This window comes from Amyelois transitella, chromosome 3 (genome assembly GCF_032362555.1).
Source record: "Amyelois transitella isolate CPQ chromosome 3, ilAmyTran1.1, whole genome shotgun sequence".
NCBI lineage: Eukaryota > Metazoa > Arthropoda > Insecta > Lepidoptera > Pyralidae > Amyelois > Amyelois transitella.
In genome coordinates, this window is record NC_083506.1 from 11,707,677 (window position 1) to 11,726,639 (window position 18,963).

Below are 18,963 nucleotides of genomic sequence, written 5' to 3' on the forward strand. Positions count from 1 at the left end.
TGCCGCTATCCCTGTGTATTTCTTGAATTCTCCTATTTAACTATACATTGCTTTTAACAGGCTCCCAAAAAAAAGAGGTTCGCAACGATGCTTTGTTTTGTTACCTACTTGTGCGAACATAAATTTATCATATTTTGAATTTGAATTTGTTCCCACATAATTTGAATTTGTTCGTTTTTATATTACAATGTAGGTTTTTAATTGCTGGCAACATTATCGTATTTTCTGTCAATGTCATGATAATTTTATGTCAAACACCAACAAAGCTTGTTAAAAAAAATTATAAACAAATGCGATAAATTTCGTGGGCGTTGCCACACATTACAGTTCTGATAAATCATTGATTACAAGAGATAAGCCCTCGCAAATACCGCGACATTGTACTAGATATGAAAAAGGGCTATTGTGATAACTGGTTTACTCTTGATATCATTTTTATAGTGCGTGTTTTACTGTCATTGTTCCCATCAAAGTATACGATTTTCAGGTGAAATGCAATGAAAATTAAACAAATGATATCATTCTGATAAATTTAATTATATTTCTACCACGCTTTCATTCATCAATGTAGAAAATCGGTGTCAGAACCCGGTTGAAATATGTTTAAATTGTGGTGAATCATTTTGATAATTAATCGAAGCGTAACGGGTGAAAATGATCAAGAAATGTGTTATAACTATTTTATTATGCGCTGGTGTTCACAGCCAATCGAACAAAGACCTTTATAATGGGCAATACAATAGTGAGTTTTACAATTCGGAGTATGACTCCAAAAGACCAACAAGACTTCCAAACCCTGGTGATAGTGACTACAGGACTTACGTTTATAATAACAGGCGGTATGGCACGGATCCTACCCGGTATAACCCCTACAATCCTAACATTAACCAGCCTGGAGGCTTCCCATATAATCCACTGAATACAAATCCATTGGATGAGTCATTCAAATATAACACAGTGAGTATTATGTTATTAATAAAAACAATGTTCTATATTCAGGCTGCATCAAATTATACTGTGTGAAATGTTGAAAGATATAAATACACCAATATTTATTGATTTACAAGCTTTATCTTAAAAAATTTTATTTATGAAATTAATATAAATACATACGTCTTTATCCCTTTAGGGGTTAGATAGAGCCAAAAATCTTACAAAGACTTAAAGGTTTTAGCTGTATGGTTTAATTATGTGAGATGCAAATAGTGGCAGGTTGTAGCCCCTTGCCTAAAGTAGAATCCCAAGTTTATTAGCCTTCCTTCGCCTTTCACCTTTCACAACATCCTTGGGAAAGACATTTATTGGCCCTTTTCTTAATGTGAACCAGGAACCTTACCACACTCCAACAACGTAAAATAAAGTTACAAAGAATATAAAGAAAACTGACATTCCTGTACAAAGTTGCCTCTAAATGTAAATATGTCTAGATGAAGGCCACTTTCAACCAAGGTGTATAATCTCCAATATCCTACAATGAATTTTATGGCAGAGATGATGATAATGTTTTTCAGAATCGTGACCCAAATAACCCAGATTCCCTGTTTCCTGGTGTTCTTGGAGGATGGAGAGAGGACTTGCAGGGCCGGGAGAGACAAAATTCAAGGCAGCTTAAACGGGACATATTTGTTATGACCAATTTTGGTCAAGTTCAAGGTTTTAAGGTAATTTTCTACTTAGTACTCACTATTGTCAAGAGTTTTTAATGAAGAATATATCTCTCTGTTCCTTTCATAAACAAACTCAAAGCTATTACATGATCAACATCATGTAAGTGTTGGTTTCTTGGCAATCCTCCTGTACATGTGCCCTGGATCTTAGACCAAACCTCAGCTCCCGTAGCATGGATGTTTTATCACACTTAAAACCATTGCTGTTTCACTTTTTATTGTTACGTGAAATAGGACAGCAATAGTTCTCCAGACTGCCATGCTGGTAGCAGGAGTTGGTAATAACATAGTGAAAGTTCTGTCTGGACCTAATAGACAGGGGGATGTAGTTATTGTTCATCATGTAGCATCAAATATGTTTAAATGCTTTTATTTCTATTTTTCTATTGATTCATATATTTCATTTAATTTTTTATATGTATGTATATTAACAGGTATACCTGTATGACAATCCCGACCCGGATTCTGGTTACCGACCGTGGCTCACACCCGTGGAGAGGATACAGGGTGAAGTGTCAGTTTTCTTGGGCATTCCGTATGCTAGGCCTCCGGTTTTGGAAGGCAGGTTCAAGGTAATGCATAAATTTGTACACGTACATACATATTATCACGTCTATATCCCCTGCGGTAGACAGAGCCAACAGTCTGGAACAGACAACCAAAATTCAAATAGTGACATGTTGCTAGCCCATAACCTACAAGAAAAATTTTTAGTTTATAAGCCTAATTCCTTAGTCGTCTTTCAAGACATTTCTTAACCATTTTGAAGAGAATTTCTGAATTCATAATAATATAACTTTTCTGTAAGATCAAATCAAATCAAATCTATTTATTGTGGAGCACAGGTAAAAAGATAATATAATTGTATAGAGTACCACTGAGTCCTGTCTTTACAGACGCACAATAATTTATTACATACATTTATATAAAATAAAGTCAACATAAAAATTTAAATAAAATTGAAACCAGAATAAGAATTATATAAATTATTAAATATTAAATAAGAAATATATAAGCTTATAAAATAAGAATTATATATGCGGCCAGTGTGTAAATGAACAATACATTTTTAAACAATGTGGTGGAATTATAATAGGATTTTGATTGATCAGATGTTTTAGTTTGACAGACTCGGTTCTACAACCTCATTTGATTTCAGAATACATAATAATATAACTTTTCTGTAAGCGGCCAGTGTGTAAATTAAATTAACAATTAATTTTTGAACAATGTGGTAGAATTATAATAGGATTTAGATTGATCAAATGTTTGACAGACTCAGTTCTACAACCTCATTATTATTTCAGCCTCCTCGCCCCCACCCCGGCTGGCAACTGCTGCAGGCGGTGGACTGGGGTCCAGCGTGCCCTCAGCCGGTGAGGTTTACAGGGGCGACAAAAGGAATAAGGGACATGGACGAGGACTGCCTGTATTTGAACATATTCTCGCCTAATGTAAGTGACTTGACTTTTGTTTGACTCTTGTAAAGGTTTCCTGTGCCTGTTGAAGTTATTGCATTATTATTTCTTTTAACATTTTTTCATGAAATGAGTCCACAAGTAATCTTATTTTTTTAACATGATTTGAATTGAATAATAATAATTTAGTTTTATAGAACAAAGTTATCGAATTTATGAAGTTGTATAAAAATCCATTGTATTATTTAGGAGTTAAGTAATTACCTTCATGTGACTCATTGAATCGCAAGGCCCGGCGGTCATTTCTGCTGATTAAACCAATTATGGAATGAGGAGTAATTATTGCAGCTTATTGTCTTAAACATCAATGCTTTTTAAGACTTATTCGTTATAAAGTCAATAGATTGTTCCTATACCTAGGTAAATATTAGGTACTCAGGGATGCTTGCCATCATTGGATGATACATTACCTGTGTTAATGAACAATTTACTGTAAATGTCATGATAGTAACATTACGAACGAAACATACATATTATCACGCCTATACCCCTTGCGGGGTAGGCAGAGCCAGCAGTCTTGTAAAGACTGATAAGCCACGTTCAGCTGTTGGACTTAATGATAGAATTGAAATTCAAATAGTGACAGGTTGCTAGCCTATCGCCTAAAAAAAGAATCCCAAGTTATAAGTATTTCCGTTATAAGTTATAAGTAGGTCCTATTCTTTTTTCTATTGGTGGCGGGAAGCACAGGGCACTTTATTCATTTTACGCTTTTTCTTATTCTTCAAGATTTTTCACTGCGGGGATCGACACCCGTCAAGCAGGGAGAGCTAATATAATTGTAATTCATTTCTAGAAAGAAACTTATTTTCTCTACTTATAATTATAGTCACTTAATGGTCTGTCCCCACGGAGTTACGCTAAGTAATGGCTTGCATAAGTGATAGGCTGGTGTTGATATCTATAATATGCACTAATAAATAAAAAGTGGTTCTCACGAATTAACTATAACTTCTTTTCATGAACTTCCCTTTTTTAAATATGTATATGTGTAAGTAAGCTTAAAATTTGTATTAAACAAGGATCCCACAGTGATTTATTTGACAGTAATTTAAGACTATTATGCGTTTATAAGTGAAGTTAATTTTTATACACTGTTAAACAGTGTTTTATTTGAATAAACATTTATAAGTAACACTGATATACTTGACGCGAAAGTGGAGAACGCGGGCGTAAGTTAGAATTATTGTAAGTGTGAATCAGATCTGTATGTAAATTTTTCTCTTATTATAATAGTTATAATTAGATTTCAGTGATGTGACGTTAATAAGTGATACCTTTGTATCCAATTTTGAAAATAATTCTATTCTAAAGGTGCCGTGTAGTTCCCGGCACCAATACAAAAAAGAATAGGACCACTCCATCTCTTTCCCATGGATGCCGTAAAAGGCGACTAAGGGATAGGCTTATAAACTTGGGATTCCATTTTTAGGCGATGGGCTAGCAACCTGTCACTATTTGAATCTCAATTCTATCATTAAGCCAAATAGCTGAACGTGGCCATTCAGTCTATTCGAGACTGTTGGCTCTGTCTACCCCGCAAGGGATATAGACGTGACCATATGTATGTATGTATTCTATTCTATTCTATTCTGTTCTGTACTGTTCTGTTCTACTCCAGACGGAAGCCGGCGCGACCGCTCAGAAGTACCCAGTGATGGTGTACATACACGGCGGCCAGTTCACCTCGGGGGCGTCCAATCTGTTCCCGGGACACATGTTGGCCGCCTTCTATAATGTTGTCGTCGTCTCGTTCAACTACAGGCTGGGTGCTTTGGGTAAGTTTCTATTGGGTTAAGTTCATGTGAAGACTGGGGACGGACAGTAGACAGTGTGTTCTGTGATTTTTTTGCACTCATATGATAACGTCTATATCCCTTGTGATGTAGACAGAGTCAGCAGTCTTAAAAGACTGATAGACCAGGTTCAGCTGTTTGGCTTAATGATACAATTGAGATTCAATTAGTGACAGGCTGCTAGCATATTGCCTAAAATAATCCCAAGTTTATAAGCTTATCCCTTAATGGCCTTTTACGATGTCTTTGGGAACGAGATTGAGTGAACTCTGAGAATTTAGAATGAGAACTTAGACATATATTGTGCCGTGTCGTTCCCGGTACCAATAAAAAAATAATAGGACCTAGACTCAAGACTGCTGGTTCTGTCTACCCCGCAAGGGATATAGACGTGAATATACATATGTATGTATGCAGACACATATTCAGCTTAAGTAGAAAATATAGGTTTAATTTTTTGAATGTACGTCTCCATTATCCAGGTTTCCTGTCCACCGCCGACGAGAACTCCCCAGGGAACTACGGCGTCCTGGACCAGGTGATGGCGCTGCGCTGGGTGCGGGACAACATCGCGCCCTTCAACGGGGACCCCGCGGCCGTCACGCTGTTCGGCGCGGGCGCGGGCGCCGCCTCCGCCGGCCTGCTGGCGTTAGCGCCGCAGGCCAGGGGAATGGTCACCAGGGTCATTGCGCAGGTGAGGCTACTAGTAAGCGACTACTGTTGGAAGGATAATATAAATATTATTATATACGGGGTAGATTACACAGATTGAGTTGGCCTCGAAGTAAGTTCGAAACTTGTATAACAAGATAGTAACTCAACGATACTATATTTTATAATAAATACCTACTTGTCCAAGACCCAGGCCAATCAGACAAAGTTCTTTTGCCCAGGCCGGGATTCGAACCCGGGATCTCCGGTGTTACAGACAAACACACTACCGCTGCGATAGCGCACTATCGATAATGGCGTTTATATAATGAGAAGGTTGACAAGTACATAACGATGTTTATTTTTAGGAACATTGATATTGCGCCGTGTGGTTCCCGGCACCAATAAAAAGAGAATAGGACCACTCCTCTTTTCTATGGCGGATATCCAAAAAACATAATTTTAATTGAAAAGTACATTCTGCCTCAGAAAGCCAACCAGTGGAATGATTCACCATCTATTACCTATATGTATAATATTTATGTATGTTTATCTTTATTCTTATTTATATATGTACGTCTATGAATAAAACATTCGTGCAATGTTTTTTACTTTTTAATTGAAATCGGTTGGTTGGTGACAAAGGTGACAAAAGGTTGGTTAGCATTAAGTCCTCCTATTGTACCTTTGAGACCAATAAAGGTTTAAATAAAAAAAAATATGAGATGATATCTAAAATTAAATTTTCAATGCATATATATATATATACATACATACATATGGTCACGTCTATATCCCTTCCGGGGTAGACAGAGCAGAGAGGAGTTTTTACGAGCTGGGGAACGCTGAGTTTCAGGTGAAAATCTATGACCAATAGTTTTGTAGCGGCATATATATACATTTGTAAATAAGAAAATAGTATTAACTATCCTTATTCTTTTTTAATATTACTTCATGTCATGGAATAAAAGGTCCAAAATTATTTTTTTGTTTCCAGAGCGGATCAGCCCTAGCCGACTGGGCGTTAATAGAAGACAAGTATCGCGTACAAAACACGTCTCTAGTGTTCGGCCGGCTATTGGGATGCCCCATCGACTCTTCTTGGAAACTGGTCAACTGTCTCCGACAAGGAAGGAGCTTTTACGAGCTGGGGAACGCTGAGTTTCAGGTGAGAATCTATGACCAATAGTTTTGTAGCGACATTTATACGTCACACGCCATCAGCCAATCACAGCGAAGTGTGCTACACCTTCAGCCAATCACAGCGAAGTATGCTACATCATCAGCCAAACACAGCGAAGTATACTACACCATCAGCCAGTAGCAACGAAGATTCTAAACCGCGAAAGCAATGTTTCTTCAGATTAAAGCTTAAATATAAAAGTTCACTGAAAAAGCTGACTGTTTTGCACCTTGCAGGGGTGGTGGCAAAAATTTTGGTTTATCAGTTTTTAAGTTCGATCAAGCCTAAAACATCTGAGAATACCGTATTCATATAGGAGCAATAAGTTTCGCGTGATGCAAATATAAACATACACACAAAAATTCATAAATCACATTTTGGTATGTAGACAGCTGAAGACCCAGGATACACGTAGGCTTCTCTTTCTCTCTGAGATCCCGCGGGATAGATTCCACGCGGATGAAGTCAGGAACGGCTTCTAGTTTCATTATATTTATGCAAAAAAGAATAGGACCATCCATCTCTTTCCCATGGATGTCGTAAACGGCGACTAAGGGATAGCATTACCAACTTGGGATTCTTTTTAGGCGATGGGCTAGCAACCTGTCACTATTTAAATCTCAAATAGCTGAACGTGGCCATTCAGTTTTTTCAAGACTGTCCACCTCGCTAGGGATAAAGACGTGACCGTATGTATGTATGTACCTAATTGTTTCTTATTTTCAGCCTCAAGTGGGTTTCATACCCTGGGGTCCAGTTCTGGAGAACAACTTCACGTTCCCCGGGGATCAGTGGTACGAGGGCTGGCGGGAGAGGGATTGGCACTTCTTGTCCATGAAGCCCGAGGAGCTGATCGCGAGGAGGGACTTCAATCCAGGCTTGCAGTACATGACCGGGGTCACTACGCAGGAGGCCGCTTATGTTATATGTGAGTGAATTTATATGACACATACATACATACATAAAAACACGCCTCTTTCCCGGAGGGGTAGGCAGAGACTACCTCTTTCCACTTGCCACGATCTCTGCGTACTTTTTTCGCTTCAGCCACATTCATAACTCTTCATGCAAGCTCGGCGGTTTCGGGTACTTTTGACCTGACCCTTTACCAGGACGTAAAAATTCAAAATTCAAATTCAAAATTTTTATTCATTATTATAGGATATTATTATATCGCTTAATAATTGTCGTATGGTTTAACAACTTGGTTGACGTCAAATAAATTACTTAAAAACTAAGTTTACTGCCGCAAAATGATCTTGTTGTTGATGCCGTAAATAGACAACTATAGTTTTTATAGGAGGTTTATTTTATATGACACGTCTTTAGTATTCACAGTGTGGACGGAGTCAGCACAGTTTCGGAATCTTCCTCCTCTTGGTTTTAGTCCCGGTTGCATCCTCACCACTCTGGAGAGGAGTCCGAGGTACCTATGCCTTTGACCATGGATCCTGGATTGGGTGAGTCAGGTTTTTACACGGAGCGACTCCCGTCTGACCTCGGCAACCTTTGCAGGTAAATCTAACCCGGTCACCTGAACGTGGCCTCTTAGTCTTTTCAAGACTGTTGGCTCTGTCGATCCCGCAAGTAACATAGACGTGATGATATGTATGTATGTTTAGAGTTACAAAAATTTTAACCCGTACTTTTTGTTGTTATGTATGTTACATACATACATATGATCACGTCTATATCCCTAGCGGGATAGACAGAGCCACCAGTCTTGAAAAGACTGATAGGCCACGCTCAGCTGTTTGGCTTAGTGATAGAATTGTGATTCAAATAGTGACAGGTTGCTAGCCCATCGCCTAAAAGAGGAATCCCAAGTTTATAAGCCTATCCCTTAGTCGCCTTTTACGACATCCGTGGGAAAGAGATGGAGTGGTCCTATTCTTTTTTGTAATGGTGCCTGGAACCACACACATTATGTATGTTTATTTGTAAAATATTTCTTCTTCACAGACAACAACGAGTCACTAGCGCCTAACTATCAGATCAACGAAGGTTGGTTTAACCAGAAAGTGGCAGAATTGGTCCTTCGCTACAACTACACTCTGAACCCGCGCGGCGTGTACGAAGCCATCCGGTACATGTACACTTATCACCCGGAGCCGCACAATGTTAGCGCCATCAGGGATCAATATATACATGTGAGTGTTGTGTGTTTGTCTGTCACTATTTATATGAATATGTAAAGCGATAAAGTTGGTCCTTCGCCACAACTACACTCTGAACCCGCGCGGCGTGTACGAAGCCATCCGGTACATGTACACTTATCACCCGGAGCCGCACAATGTTAGCGCCATCAGGGATCAATATATACATGTGAGTGTTGTGTGTTTGTCTGTCACTATTTATATGAAGATGTAAAGCGATAAAGTTGGTCCTTCGCTACAACTACACTCTGAACCCGCGCGGCGTGTACGAAGCCATCCGGTACATGTACACTTATCATCCGGAGCCGCACAATGTTAGCGCCATCAGGGATCAATATATACATGTGAGTGTTGTGTGTTTGTCTGTCACTATTTATATGAAGATGTAAAGCGATAAAGTTGGTCCTTCGCTACAACTACACTCTGAACCCGCGCGGCGTGTACGAAGCCATCCGGTACATGTACACTTATCACCCGGAGCCGCACAATGTCAGCGCCATCAGGGATCAATATATACATGTGAGTGTTGTGTGTTTGTCTGTCACTATTTATATGAAGATGTAAAGCGATAAAGTTGGTCCTTCGCGACAACTACACTCTGAACCCGCGCGGCGTGTACGAAGCCATCCGGTACATGTACACTTATCACCCGGAGCCGCACAATGTTAGCGCCATCAGGGATCAATATATACATGTGAGTGTTGTGTGTTTGTCTGTCACTATTTATATGAATATGTAAAGCGATAAAGTTGGTCCTTCGCCACAACTACACTCTGAACCCGCGCGGCGTGTACGAAGCCATCCGGTACATGTACACTTATCACCCGGAGCCGCACAATGTTAGCGCCATCAGGGATCAATATATACATGTGAGTGTTGTGTGTTTGTCTGTCACTATTTATATGAAGATGTAAAGCGATAAAGTTGGTCCTTCGCTACAACTACACTCTGAACCCGCGCGGCGTGTACGAAGCCATCCGGTACATGTACACTTATCATCCGGAGCCGCACAATGTTAGCGCCATCAGTGATCAATATATACATGTGAGTGTTGTGTGTTTGTCTGTCACTATTTATATGAAGATGTAAAGCGATAAAGTTGGTCCTTCGCGACAACTACACTCTGAACCCGCGCGGCGTGTACGAAGCCATCCGGTACATGTACACTTATCACCCGGAGCCGCACAATGTTAGCGCCATCAGGGATCAATATATACATGTGAGTGTTGTGTGTTTGTCTGTCACTATTTATATGAATATGTAAAGCGATAAAGTTGGTCCTTCGCCACAACTACACTCTGAACCCGCGCGGCGTGTACGAAGCCATCCGGTACATGTACACTTATCACCCGGAGCCGCACAATGTTAGCGCCATCAGGGATCAATATATACATGTGAGTGTTGTGTGTTTGTCTGTCACTATTTATATGAAGATGTAAAGCGATAAAGTTGGTCCTTCGCTACAACTACACTCTGAACCCGCGCGGCGTGTACGAAGCCATCCGGTACATGTACACTTATCATCCGGAGCCGCACAATGTTAGCGCCATCAGTGATCAATATATACATGTGAGTGTTGTGTGTTTGTCTGTCACTATTTATATGAAGATGTAAAGCGATAAAGTTGGTCCTTCGCGACAACTACACTCTGAACCCGCGCGGCGTGTACGAAGCCATCCGGTACATGTACACTTATCACCCGGAGCCGCACAATGTTAGCGCCATCAGGGATCAATATATACATGTGAGTGTTGTGTGTTTGTCTGTCACTATTTATATGATGTAAAGCGATAAAGTTGGTCCTTCGCTACAACTACACTCTGAACCCGCGCGGCGTGTACGAAGCCATCCGGTACATGTACACTTATCACCTTGAGCCGCACAATGTTAGCGCCATCAGGGATCAATATATACATGTGAGTGTTGTGTGTTTGTCTGTCACTGTTTATATGAAGATGTAAAGCGATAAAGTTGGTCCTTCGCTACAACTACACTCTGAACCCGCGCGGCGTGTACGAAGCCATCCGGTACATGTACACTTATCACCCGGAGCCGCACAATGTTAGCGCCATCAGGGATCAATATATACATGTGAGTGTTGTGTGTTTGTCTGTCACTATTTATATGAAGATGTAAAGCGATAAAGTTGGTCCTTCGCTACAACTACACTCTGAACCCGCGCGGCGTGTACGAAGCCATCCGGTACATGTACACTTATCATCCGGAGCCGCACAATGTTAGCGCCATCAGTGATCAATATATACATGTGAGTGTTGTGTGTTTGTCTGTCACTATTTATATGAAGATGTAAAGCGATAAAGTTGGTCCTTCGCTACAACTACACTCTGAACTGAAGTGAACTGTCTGAAGTGAAGCTTGTGGAAGACACATAGATTTAATGATTTGGTCATGGCGCATCTTTTACCTACATGGGTTCTTTTAATTATTTATTTAAACCTTATAGCACAAAATACAAGCGTTTAGCACAATTGACGGACTAAATGCTAGAAGCATTATCTACCAGTCAACTATTAGGTCTGGTAGATAACTTTTTCTTTTTTTTTGTCTTTTATTCAAAATTTCTATATTCAAAATTTTTATTCATTATCATAGGATACTTCATATCGCTTAATAATTGTCAAATCTTTTGCTTTCACAACATTGGTTGACATCAAATAAATTATTATTTGAATACATTTTACGATACCTATCTCGTATTACATGTATCATTCCATCATCAGACGGCCTCTGTGGCGCAGCGGTAGTGCGCTTGTCTGTTACACCGGAGGTCCCGGGTTCGAATCCCGGCCAGGGCATGATGAGAAATGAACTTTCTCTGATTGGCCTGGGTCTTGGATGTTTATCTATATATGTTTTTATTATAAAATATAGTATCGTTGAGTTAGTATCTCGTAACACAAGTCTCGAAATTTCTTCGAGGCTAACTCAATTAGTGTAATTTGTCCCTTATATATTTAAATTTATTTAATATCATCAGCTTTTTTAAATTTACTATCACATCATGAAATATTTATTTTCTTTATGTCAACAGATGCTATCCGATTTCCTGTACCGAGCTCCCACCGACAAAATGGTGAAACTGCTTCTAGAACAAAACGTGCCGGTTTACATGTACGTTCTCAACACGACCGTGGAAGCTTTCAAATGGCCGGAATGGCGGTTGTATGCGCACGACACCGAACATTATTTCTTGACCGGGGCACCTTTTATGGACCAGGAGTTCTTCCCGGTGAAACAGAGGATCGAGAGGCAGGCGTGGACGCCGAATGACAGAAACATGAGTCACTTTTTCATGAAGGCTTATTCGGATTTCGCTAGATTTGGGTGAGTGATTTGATTATTTATTATCTCGCTTTTTTTTATGTAGGGTCGGGGTAAGAATTTTATTTTGATTAATATATTTATTTATTTATTAACACAAGATAGGTTATAATCGTTAAAACTTATTCTTAAATACATTTATTGTTTTTAACTAGTTTGAGATTCAATAACGCAAGGTGACAGTTGCAAACATTGTTCAATTAAAAATTAAAACCAATTAATTGTTTAACAAATTAATAATAATCGATAAAAAAAAAGACATTATCCTACTACTATTATAAAGGCGAAAGTTTGTATGGATGTATGGATGTTTGTTACTCTTTCACGCAAAAACTACTGAACCGATTACCATGAAATTTGGTATGTAGGTAGCTGAAGACCCAGAATAACACATAGGCTACTTTTTATCCCAGAGTTCCCGCGGGATTGATAGGGTTTCCATGCGGACGAAGTCGCGGGCGGCCTCTAGTATAACATAAGATACCTATATTTATTGACTTATGGGAAGACTGAAATGTCATGCCTTTATGACGGAATTGAGATTCAAATAGTGACAGGTTGTTAGCCCATCGCCTACAAAAGGCATCCCAAGTTTATAAGCCATATGCCTTATTCGCCTTTTACGACATCCACGGAAAAGCTATAGAGTGGACATTCCAAAGTGCCGGTAACTAACTACACGACATTTTATAACCAATTCACTGAGATAATGTCCACACTTGTATATAGAGAAGCAAGCCAAACAGCTGAACGGGGCCTACCAGTCTTTTCAAGATTGTTAGCTCTGTCTACCCCGCAAGGTATATAGACGTGATTATATGTATGTATGTTGTACATGGTGCACTGAATATGGAATTTTCTGATGTAACAGTATGAAAAAAAAATATTTTTTTCCAGGAACCCAACAAGATCTCGCATCTTAGGAGTCCACTTCGAAGTGGCCAAAGCCGGACAACTCAGATATTTGAACTTGAACACGACATACAACTCGACTATACAGCTCAACTACAGACAAACTGAACTGGCATTCTGGACGATGTATCTGCCAACCGTTATAGGAAGATTCGTGCCCACTTATCCGCCTATTACTGAAGTAAGTTTACGTATTGTATAATATCCAAACGTCTGCTCTATATGATTATAGAGGCACATATAAACATATAATCACGTTTATATCCCTTGCGGGGTGGACAGAGCCGACAGTCTTGAAAAGACTGAAAGGCCACGTTCAGCTATTTGGCTTTAAGATAGGATTGAGATTCAAATAGTGACAGGTTGCTAGTCCATCGCCTAAAAAAGAATCCCAAGTTTGTAAGCCTATCCCTTAGTCGCCTTTTACGACATCCATGGGAAAGAGATGAAGTGGTCCTATTCTTTTTTGTATTGGTGCCGGAAACCCCACGGCAGTAAAAAATCATCATTATTTATCATTATGTTTGCCCAGGATTAGCGGTAGTACGCTTGTGTGTGACACCGGAGGTCCCGGGTTCGAATCCCGGCCAGGGCATGATGAGAAAAGAACTTTTTCGAACCCGGGATCTCCGGTGTCACAGACAAGCGCACTACCGCTACGCCACAGAGGTCGTCAAAGTTTGTATGAATAAGGCTTTACAATATTTCTGTACGGCCATTTATTGTCCAATGTTCCCGTAACGCTGAAGACCGCAACAAATGAAGGCGCATCGCTGTGGCTGCATTATCCAAAGAAGACGCATCGTCATAAAACCACGACCAACTCTCGTCAAGAGCGAACGACTGAGGAGATAGATTTATTGTCATTACAATTTCAGTATTGGTGGGAGCCGAAGCAGCCTCTGCAAATAGCATTCTGGACTGTCTCCAGCGCCTGTCTCCTGCTGATAGTGCTTGTAGTAGTGTGCTGCATGCTCTGGAGGAATGCTAAGAGGTAAGATTTTACTCACACAATCACCATAATTTTCGTTCCCGCGGGAATTTTGGGAAATCCTCTCTCAGTGCAAGAGACCTAGACCATATAAAGAATCTAACATTTATGTATGTATATACATACTAACATACAGTACATAATCACCTTTGCTGAGTGGACAGAGCCAACAGTCATCAAAAGACTGAAAGGCCACGTTCAGCTGCTTGGCTTTGTGATGGAATTGAGATTAAAATAGTGACAGGTTGCTAGTCTATCGCCTAAAAGAGGAATCCCCAGTATATAAGCTTATCCATTAGTCGCCTTTTAAGACATCCATGGGGGAAAGAGATGGAGTGGTCCTATTCTTTTTTTTTATTGGTGCCGGGAACCACACTTCTTCTCTTATATATTTAGATTATAAAAACTTCGTCAAAAAAATTATCCAACCAAATAGTCTGAGCTAATTTGAACATAGAAAATGGATCAAACTTTGAAATAGTTTAAAAATAATTATTCTCATCACATAAAAATTTAGCAATTAGCTGATGTAATATTGAAAAGGTTTTACCACGCCTGTAAAATTCTATAGGAAGTTTTTATATTTGTGTTCACAAATATGTCTATATTCCAATATTTAATTCATTGACTCAAAACTTGACGAAGAACCAGTCTCCAGGCGATAGTAAGCAAATGCCAAATTATCTCTTATTCTTAAAGACTTAGGTGTCATCCGCATCAGTATGTATTCTGAATTCAAACAAATAAATGTCATAATTTTGTGTTTTATTTACAACAGGGCTTTGCCTCCCAAATGGAAATTAATACCGGAAATGTAGGTGAATTATATATTAGATTCAATTGCCTTATAATTTATTTTTGTTTGCATTTAAATTTCGTTTTAATAACGACAGCACTCATGTTTTATTTATTCCGTTATATTTAGTCAGTTGAGATTTCATCATTCCTTTTATGCTTTGCAAATAGATTATGAATGGCCTGTGTGTCACTTGGTCCCGGGTTCGATTCCCGACCTGTCGTATGGAGTACATACATACATACATATAATCACGTCTATATCCCTTGCGGGGTAGACAGAGCTAACAGTCTTGTAGAGACTGATAGGCCACGTTCAGCTATTTGGCTTTAAGATAGAATTGAGATTCTAATAGTGACGGGTTGCTAGCCCATCGCCTAAAGGAAGAATTTCAAGTTTATAAGCCTACCCCATAGTCGCCTTTTAAGACATCCATGGGAGAGTGATGGAGTGATCCTATTCTTTTTTTCTATTTGGTGCCGGGAACCACACGGCACTCGTATGGAGTATTAGGCAATTTTATAACAGAAAAAGGGTCTAGCATAAATCGTCGTCTTATTGTCACCTCATTACTCGCTACGTGGGAATCCTGCCAGTATGAATGTAATCCTTTTATTGCCTTAGTCTTTTTATGTACCAAGACACAAACATCGTTGTCCTTTATTTGCTTACGGAGCAGACAGAGCCAACATTCTCAAAACTCCAACGCCATGTTTAGCCGAATGGGCTAAATGATCGAGTTTTATGTCACAATAAAGCTTATTAATATTAAAACTAAACTTAAACCATATTTATCCCACAGAGAAACAGACAGGTACTACAGCGGTGACATCTTCATGGTGCCGGAGATAGAAGAGAGTGGAATTGAGAACGCCACGAGGTCTCGTGAGAATATTTACGAATATAGGGACGTGCCTATTAAAACCAGACCTCAGACTCCGACTATCAGCAGAGCGGTGAGTTATGTGAAGCAAATTTTATGGCCATTTCTTCATGTTTTTAACTCTGTTTATGCGAAATTTATGGACTATACATATATACATACATAAAATCACGCCTCTTTCCCGGAGGGGTAGGCAGAGACTACCTCTTTCCACTTGCCACGATTTCTGCATACCTCCTTCGCTTCATCCACATTCGTAACTTTCTTATATGGACTATATACGATTTGAAATCGGTTAGAAGTGAAATGATAAGGAATCGTACAGTGTCTTGCCGCTTTTTTACTTAATTATTTAGTTCCTTTATTGTTTGCCGGTTGACTGGAATAGATCCGTTCATGGGATAAGTCGGCTATTGCAAGTGATTTATTTATTTTATAACAATGTAGGTACTATTTCTTGTAAATGTGTTAATTTCTGTGCAATATTACAAACAAACAAATAATCCTGCGCAGAGTTGTTAAAAGCTGATTAACTTTATATATATATATATAAAATTAACACAATTCTCGTGTCTATCATGATTAAACATTGCTCCCTGGATCAGGCTATGACTATGACTTAGAAGAAGTCAGGTTTTAACACAAAGACGTTTGACCTTCCCAACCTTAGAAAGAGGAATTTGGTCACACATCCAGTTCCCTGGATGCGTCGGTTTCTCTACCGATGGTTTACCGTAATAGCGTCGGTTGGTAATCAAACTAATGTATGTGACTCAGAAAAAAGCTGACTCTGTTCACATTAGAATCACGCGTGTTTTGAAGCGAATTTACTAGTGTTAATCATGAGTTAACGATTATTACTATGACGATTTTGATTAAAATTTCAGACTAGTCACCCGGCGACGCTACAATCTTCCCGCCCCCCGTCTCAAGCCTCTACAGGGTCGGCATTGTCCCTTAAAGATTCTCAGGTGTCACGTGTTCCGGAACCGCTTCCACGTGCAAAAAGCCGCACTCAAATCGTACACGGCATACCCCAGACAACTGTATAAATGTGAGTTTTAACTTAAGAACACGCGGGTACGGTAGTTTCAAGCGACTTTAAAAAAAGAAGGTTCTCATTTGTAATTCAATGTCACGGGAATCACTGTCACGCTTCGTTCCAGACGAGATGAGAGATACCTTTTTCCACTTGAAACGATTCATGCATACTTTTTTGGTCTTGTCTTTTATATAAATTTAAAAATTATAAAAATGAAATTGGCATTGATGTGTAAACCTTGTTTCGAGGTCCAGTCACCAGTGGTTCTAAAACATAATTTTATAAATAAAAAAAAACTTTATGCATTTAACAATTCCATCAATATCATGGCATTAGAATGTATTAGGTGTGGTACACGCCTGAACCTTGTATAAAAGTGACATAACTATTTCTTCTATGTAAGCTTTATACATTTCGTACAAGTAAGATGCCATTAAGTACCATACAATTATAGACTGACTTATTAGTTTAAATTAGACTTATTCTGGCAATAATGAAATTAATAATAAATATCTCAATTCTATTACTAAGCCATACAGCTGAACGTGGCATATCAGTCTTTTCAAGAGTGTTGGCTCTGTCCACCCCGCAAGGGACATAGACGTGACTATGTGTATGTATGTAATAATTAAATATACGAAACGGAAATAAGTTTATTCGGAAAAGTTACCTTAAAGGTATGAACAATTTTTTTATATATGTTTTGTAAGTAAGTAATTATATTTTTTTGCTTTAACTATTTTACAATTTTAAGTGTAACACCTTTTCTTTCTGTTTAGTGCAATTTATAATGTAAGCGCGCTTTATAATAAAAACTTATCCAGTCAGCTATAATAATATAAAAAAAAATTTTGACAAACTTAAAAAAAAATATTAAAAATAAAAATTAATGTACAATGTCTCATATCAGCCAGTGTTTTAGAAAGTTTACTATGATTATGATAGTATTTTATTTTTTTCGTGATAACCTCCCAGGGAAAAAATGGTTGAGAACAATGATCTTAAGCCAATGAGCGCGCGATGTTAACCTGTTTATTGCGAGGGGAATGTTACTTGTTACACATTATATAGTATAAGAGATAGCTGTATTTTTTGTAACTAAATATGTAACAGGCTGATTTCGTAATCAGCATATTTGAAGCCTTTCTGTGACGTGTATGGTAACAATCTGTGCCTGAACGTAGAATTATTAAAAAAAAGGCTATGTCAAATGTTTTACTATCAAAAGGACAGGTATATATTAAAACAATTTGCAACTATGTAGGCTCATGTTTTGTAGTATTATTCCAATTTTGTAAGACATAATTATTATTTTTTTTTAAGAATTTTTTTACCGTCGCAACTTTCTTTTATTATGTAGTAACAATAGAAGTATTTACACTTAAGATATATTTAATATAGGTTAAAGGTATATGTGCAGACGATGGTTTTAAAAATTGTCGCAAATCTAAAAATATAAACAAATAGAGATTGTCAAGTCATTATTGAATTATATAGGACGTAAAAAAATCTTATAAATCAATATTTTATTCAGAAAATAGTCTTTAAAATAATCTAATCACCTTCTGTCTGTGACTTTGTTAAAACATCATGTATTCCCCTTTCCCTAGAGAATCACGCAAAATTCTTACTTTATATAAATATCACGTCTTTATCCCTTACGGGGTAGACGCGTCCAATAGTCTCAATAAGACTCTAAAAGTCATTTTTATTTTTGATGAAATCGCCTGTCTTTGTAATACCTCTTGTTGCTTACTACGATATTCACAAGAGATGGAGTAATCTTCTCTTACTCTCCTCTAATTCTATTTAACTGTAATACTGACCAATCGTCTGCATTATAATTGTTTGTGATCGTGTTTCCGTCCGTACATTGTGCAATCGTGTCTTAGACGTGCCTTTTGAGGTGGGATGTAAGGAATTTATTTATTGTCAATATTGTGACGAACGTAACGAGAACTGCCTTTTTGTGTAATGTAGTATATTTATTAATTAAGATGAATAAACTTTTTATTCGTAAAATGTGTTGTTTTTGTTTTTTTTTATTTGGTAACGTTTTGTTTTTT

The 18,963-nt window shown here is 38.4% G+C and overlaps 1 protein-coding gene across 1 annotated transcript; it reads left to right on the forward strand.

Annotated features, from left to right (window-relative positions):
• Positions 1 to 268: 268 nt before the first annotated feature.
• Positions 269 to 18,917, forward strand: LOC106129778 (acetylcholinesterase). Its single transcript, XM_060949651.1, has 14 exons — positions 269 to 957; positions 1,512 to 1,661; positions 2,102 to 2,239; positions 2,975 to 3,121; positions 4,767 to 4,923; positions 5,424 to 5,635; positions 6,590 to 6,760; positions 7,502 to 7,703; positions 8,738 to 8,925; positions 11,984 to 12,276; positions 13,171 to 13,366; positions 14,064 to 14,179; positions 15,775 to 15,928; positions 16,743 to 18,917. The coding sequence occupies exons 1-14, from the start codon at positions 655 to 657 to the stop codon at positions 16,905 to 16,907; spliced, it is 2,592 nt and encodes an 863-aa protein (XP_060805634.1). The 5' UTR covers positions 269 to 654; the 3' UTR covers positions 16,908 to 18,917.
• The last annotated feature ends 46 nt before the right edge of the window (positions 18,918 to 18,963 follow it).

Coding starts and splice junctions, on each gene's coding strand:
- LOC106129778 (XM_060949651.1), top strand. CDS start 655: ATGATCAAGAAATGTGTTATAACTATTTTATTATGCGCTGGTGTTCAC. Junction 4,924..5,423: donor CTACAGGCTGGGTGCTTTGG/GTAAGTTTCTAT, acceptor TCCATTATCCAG/GTTTCCTGTCCACCGCCGAC. Junction 8,926..11,983: donor TCAGGGATCAATATATACAT/GTGAGTGTTGTG, acceptor TTATGTCAACAG/ATGCTATCCGATTTCCTGTA.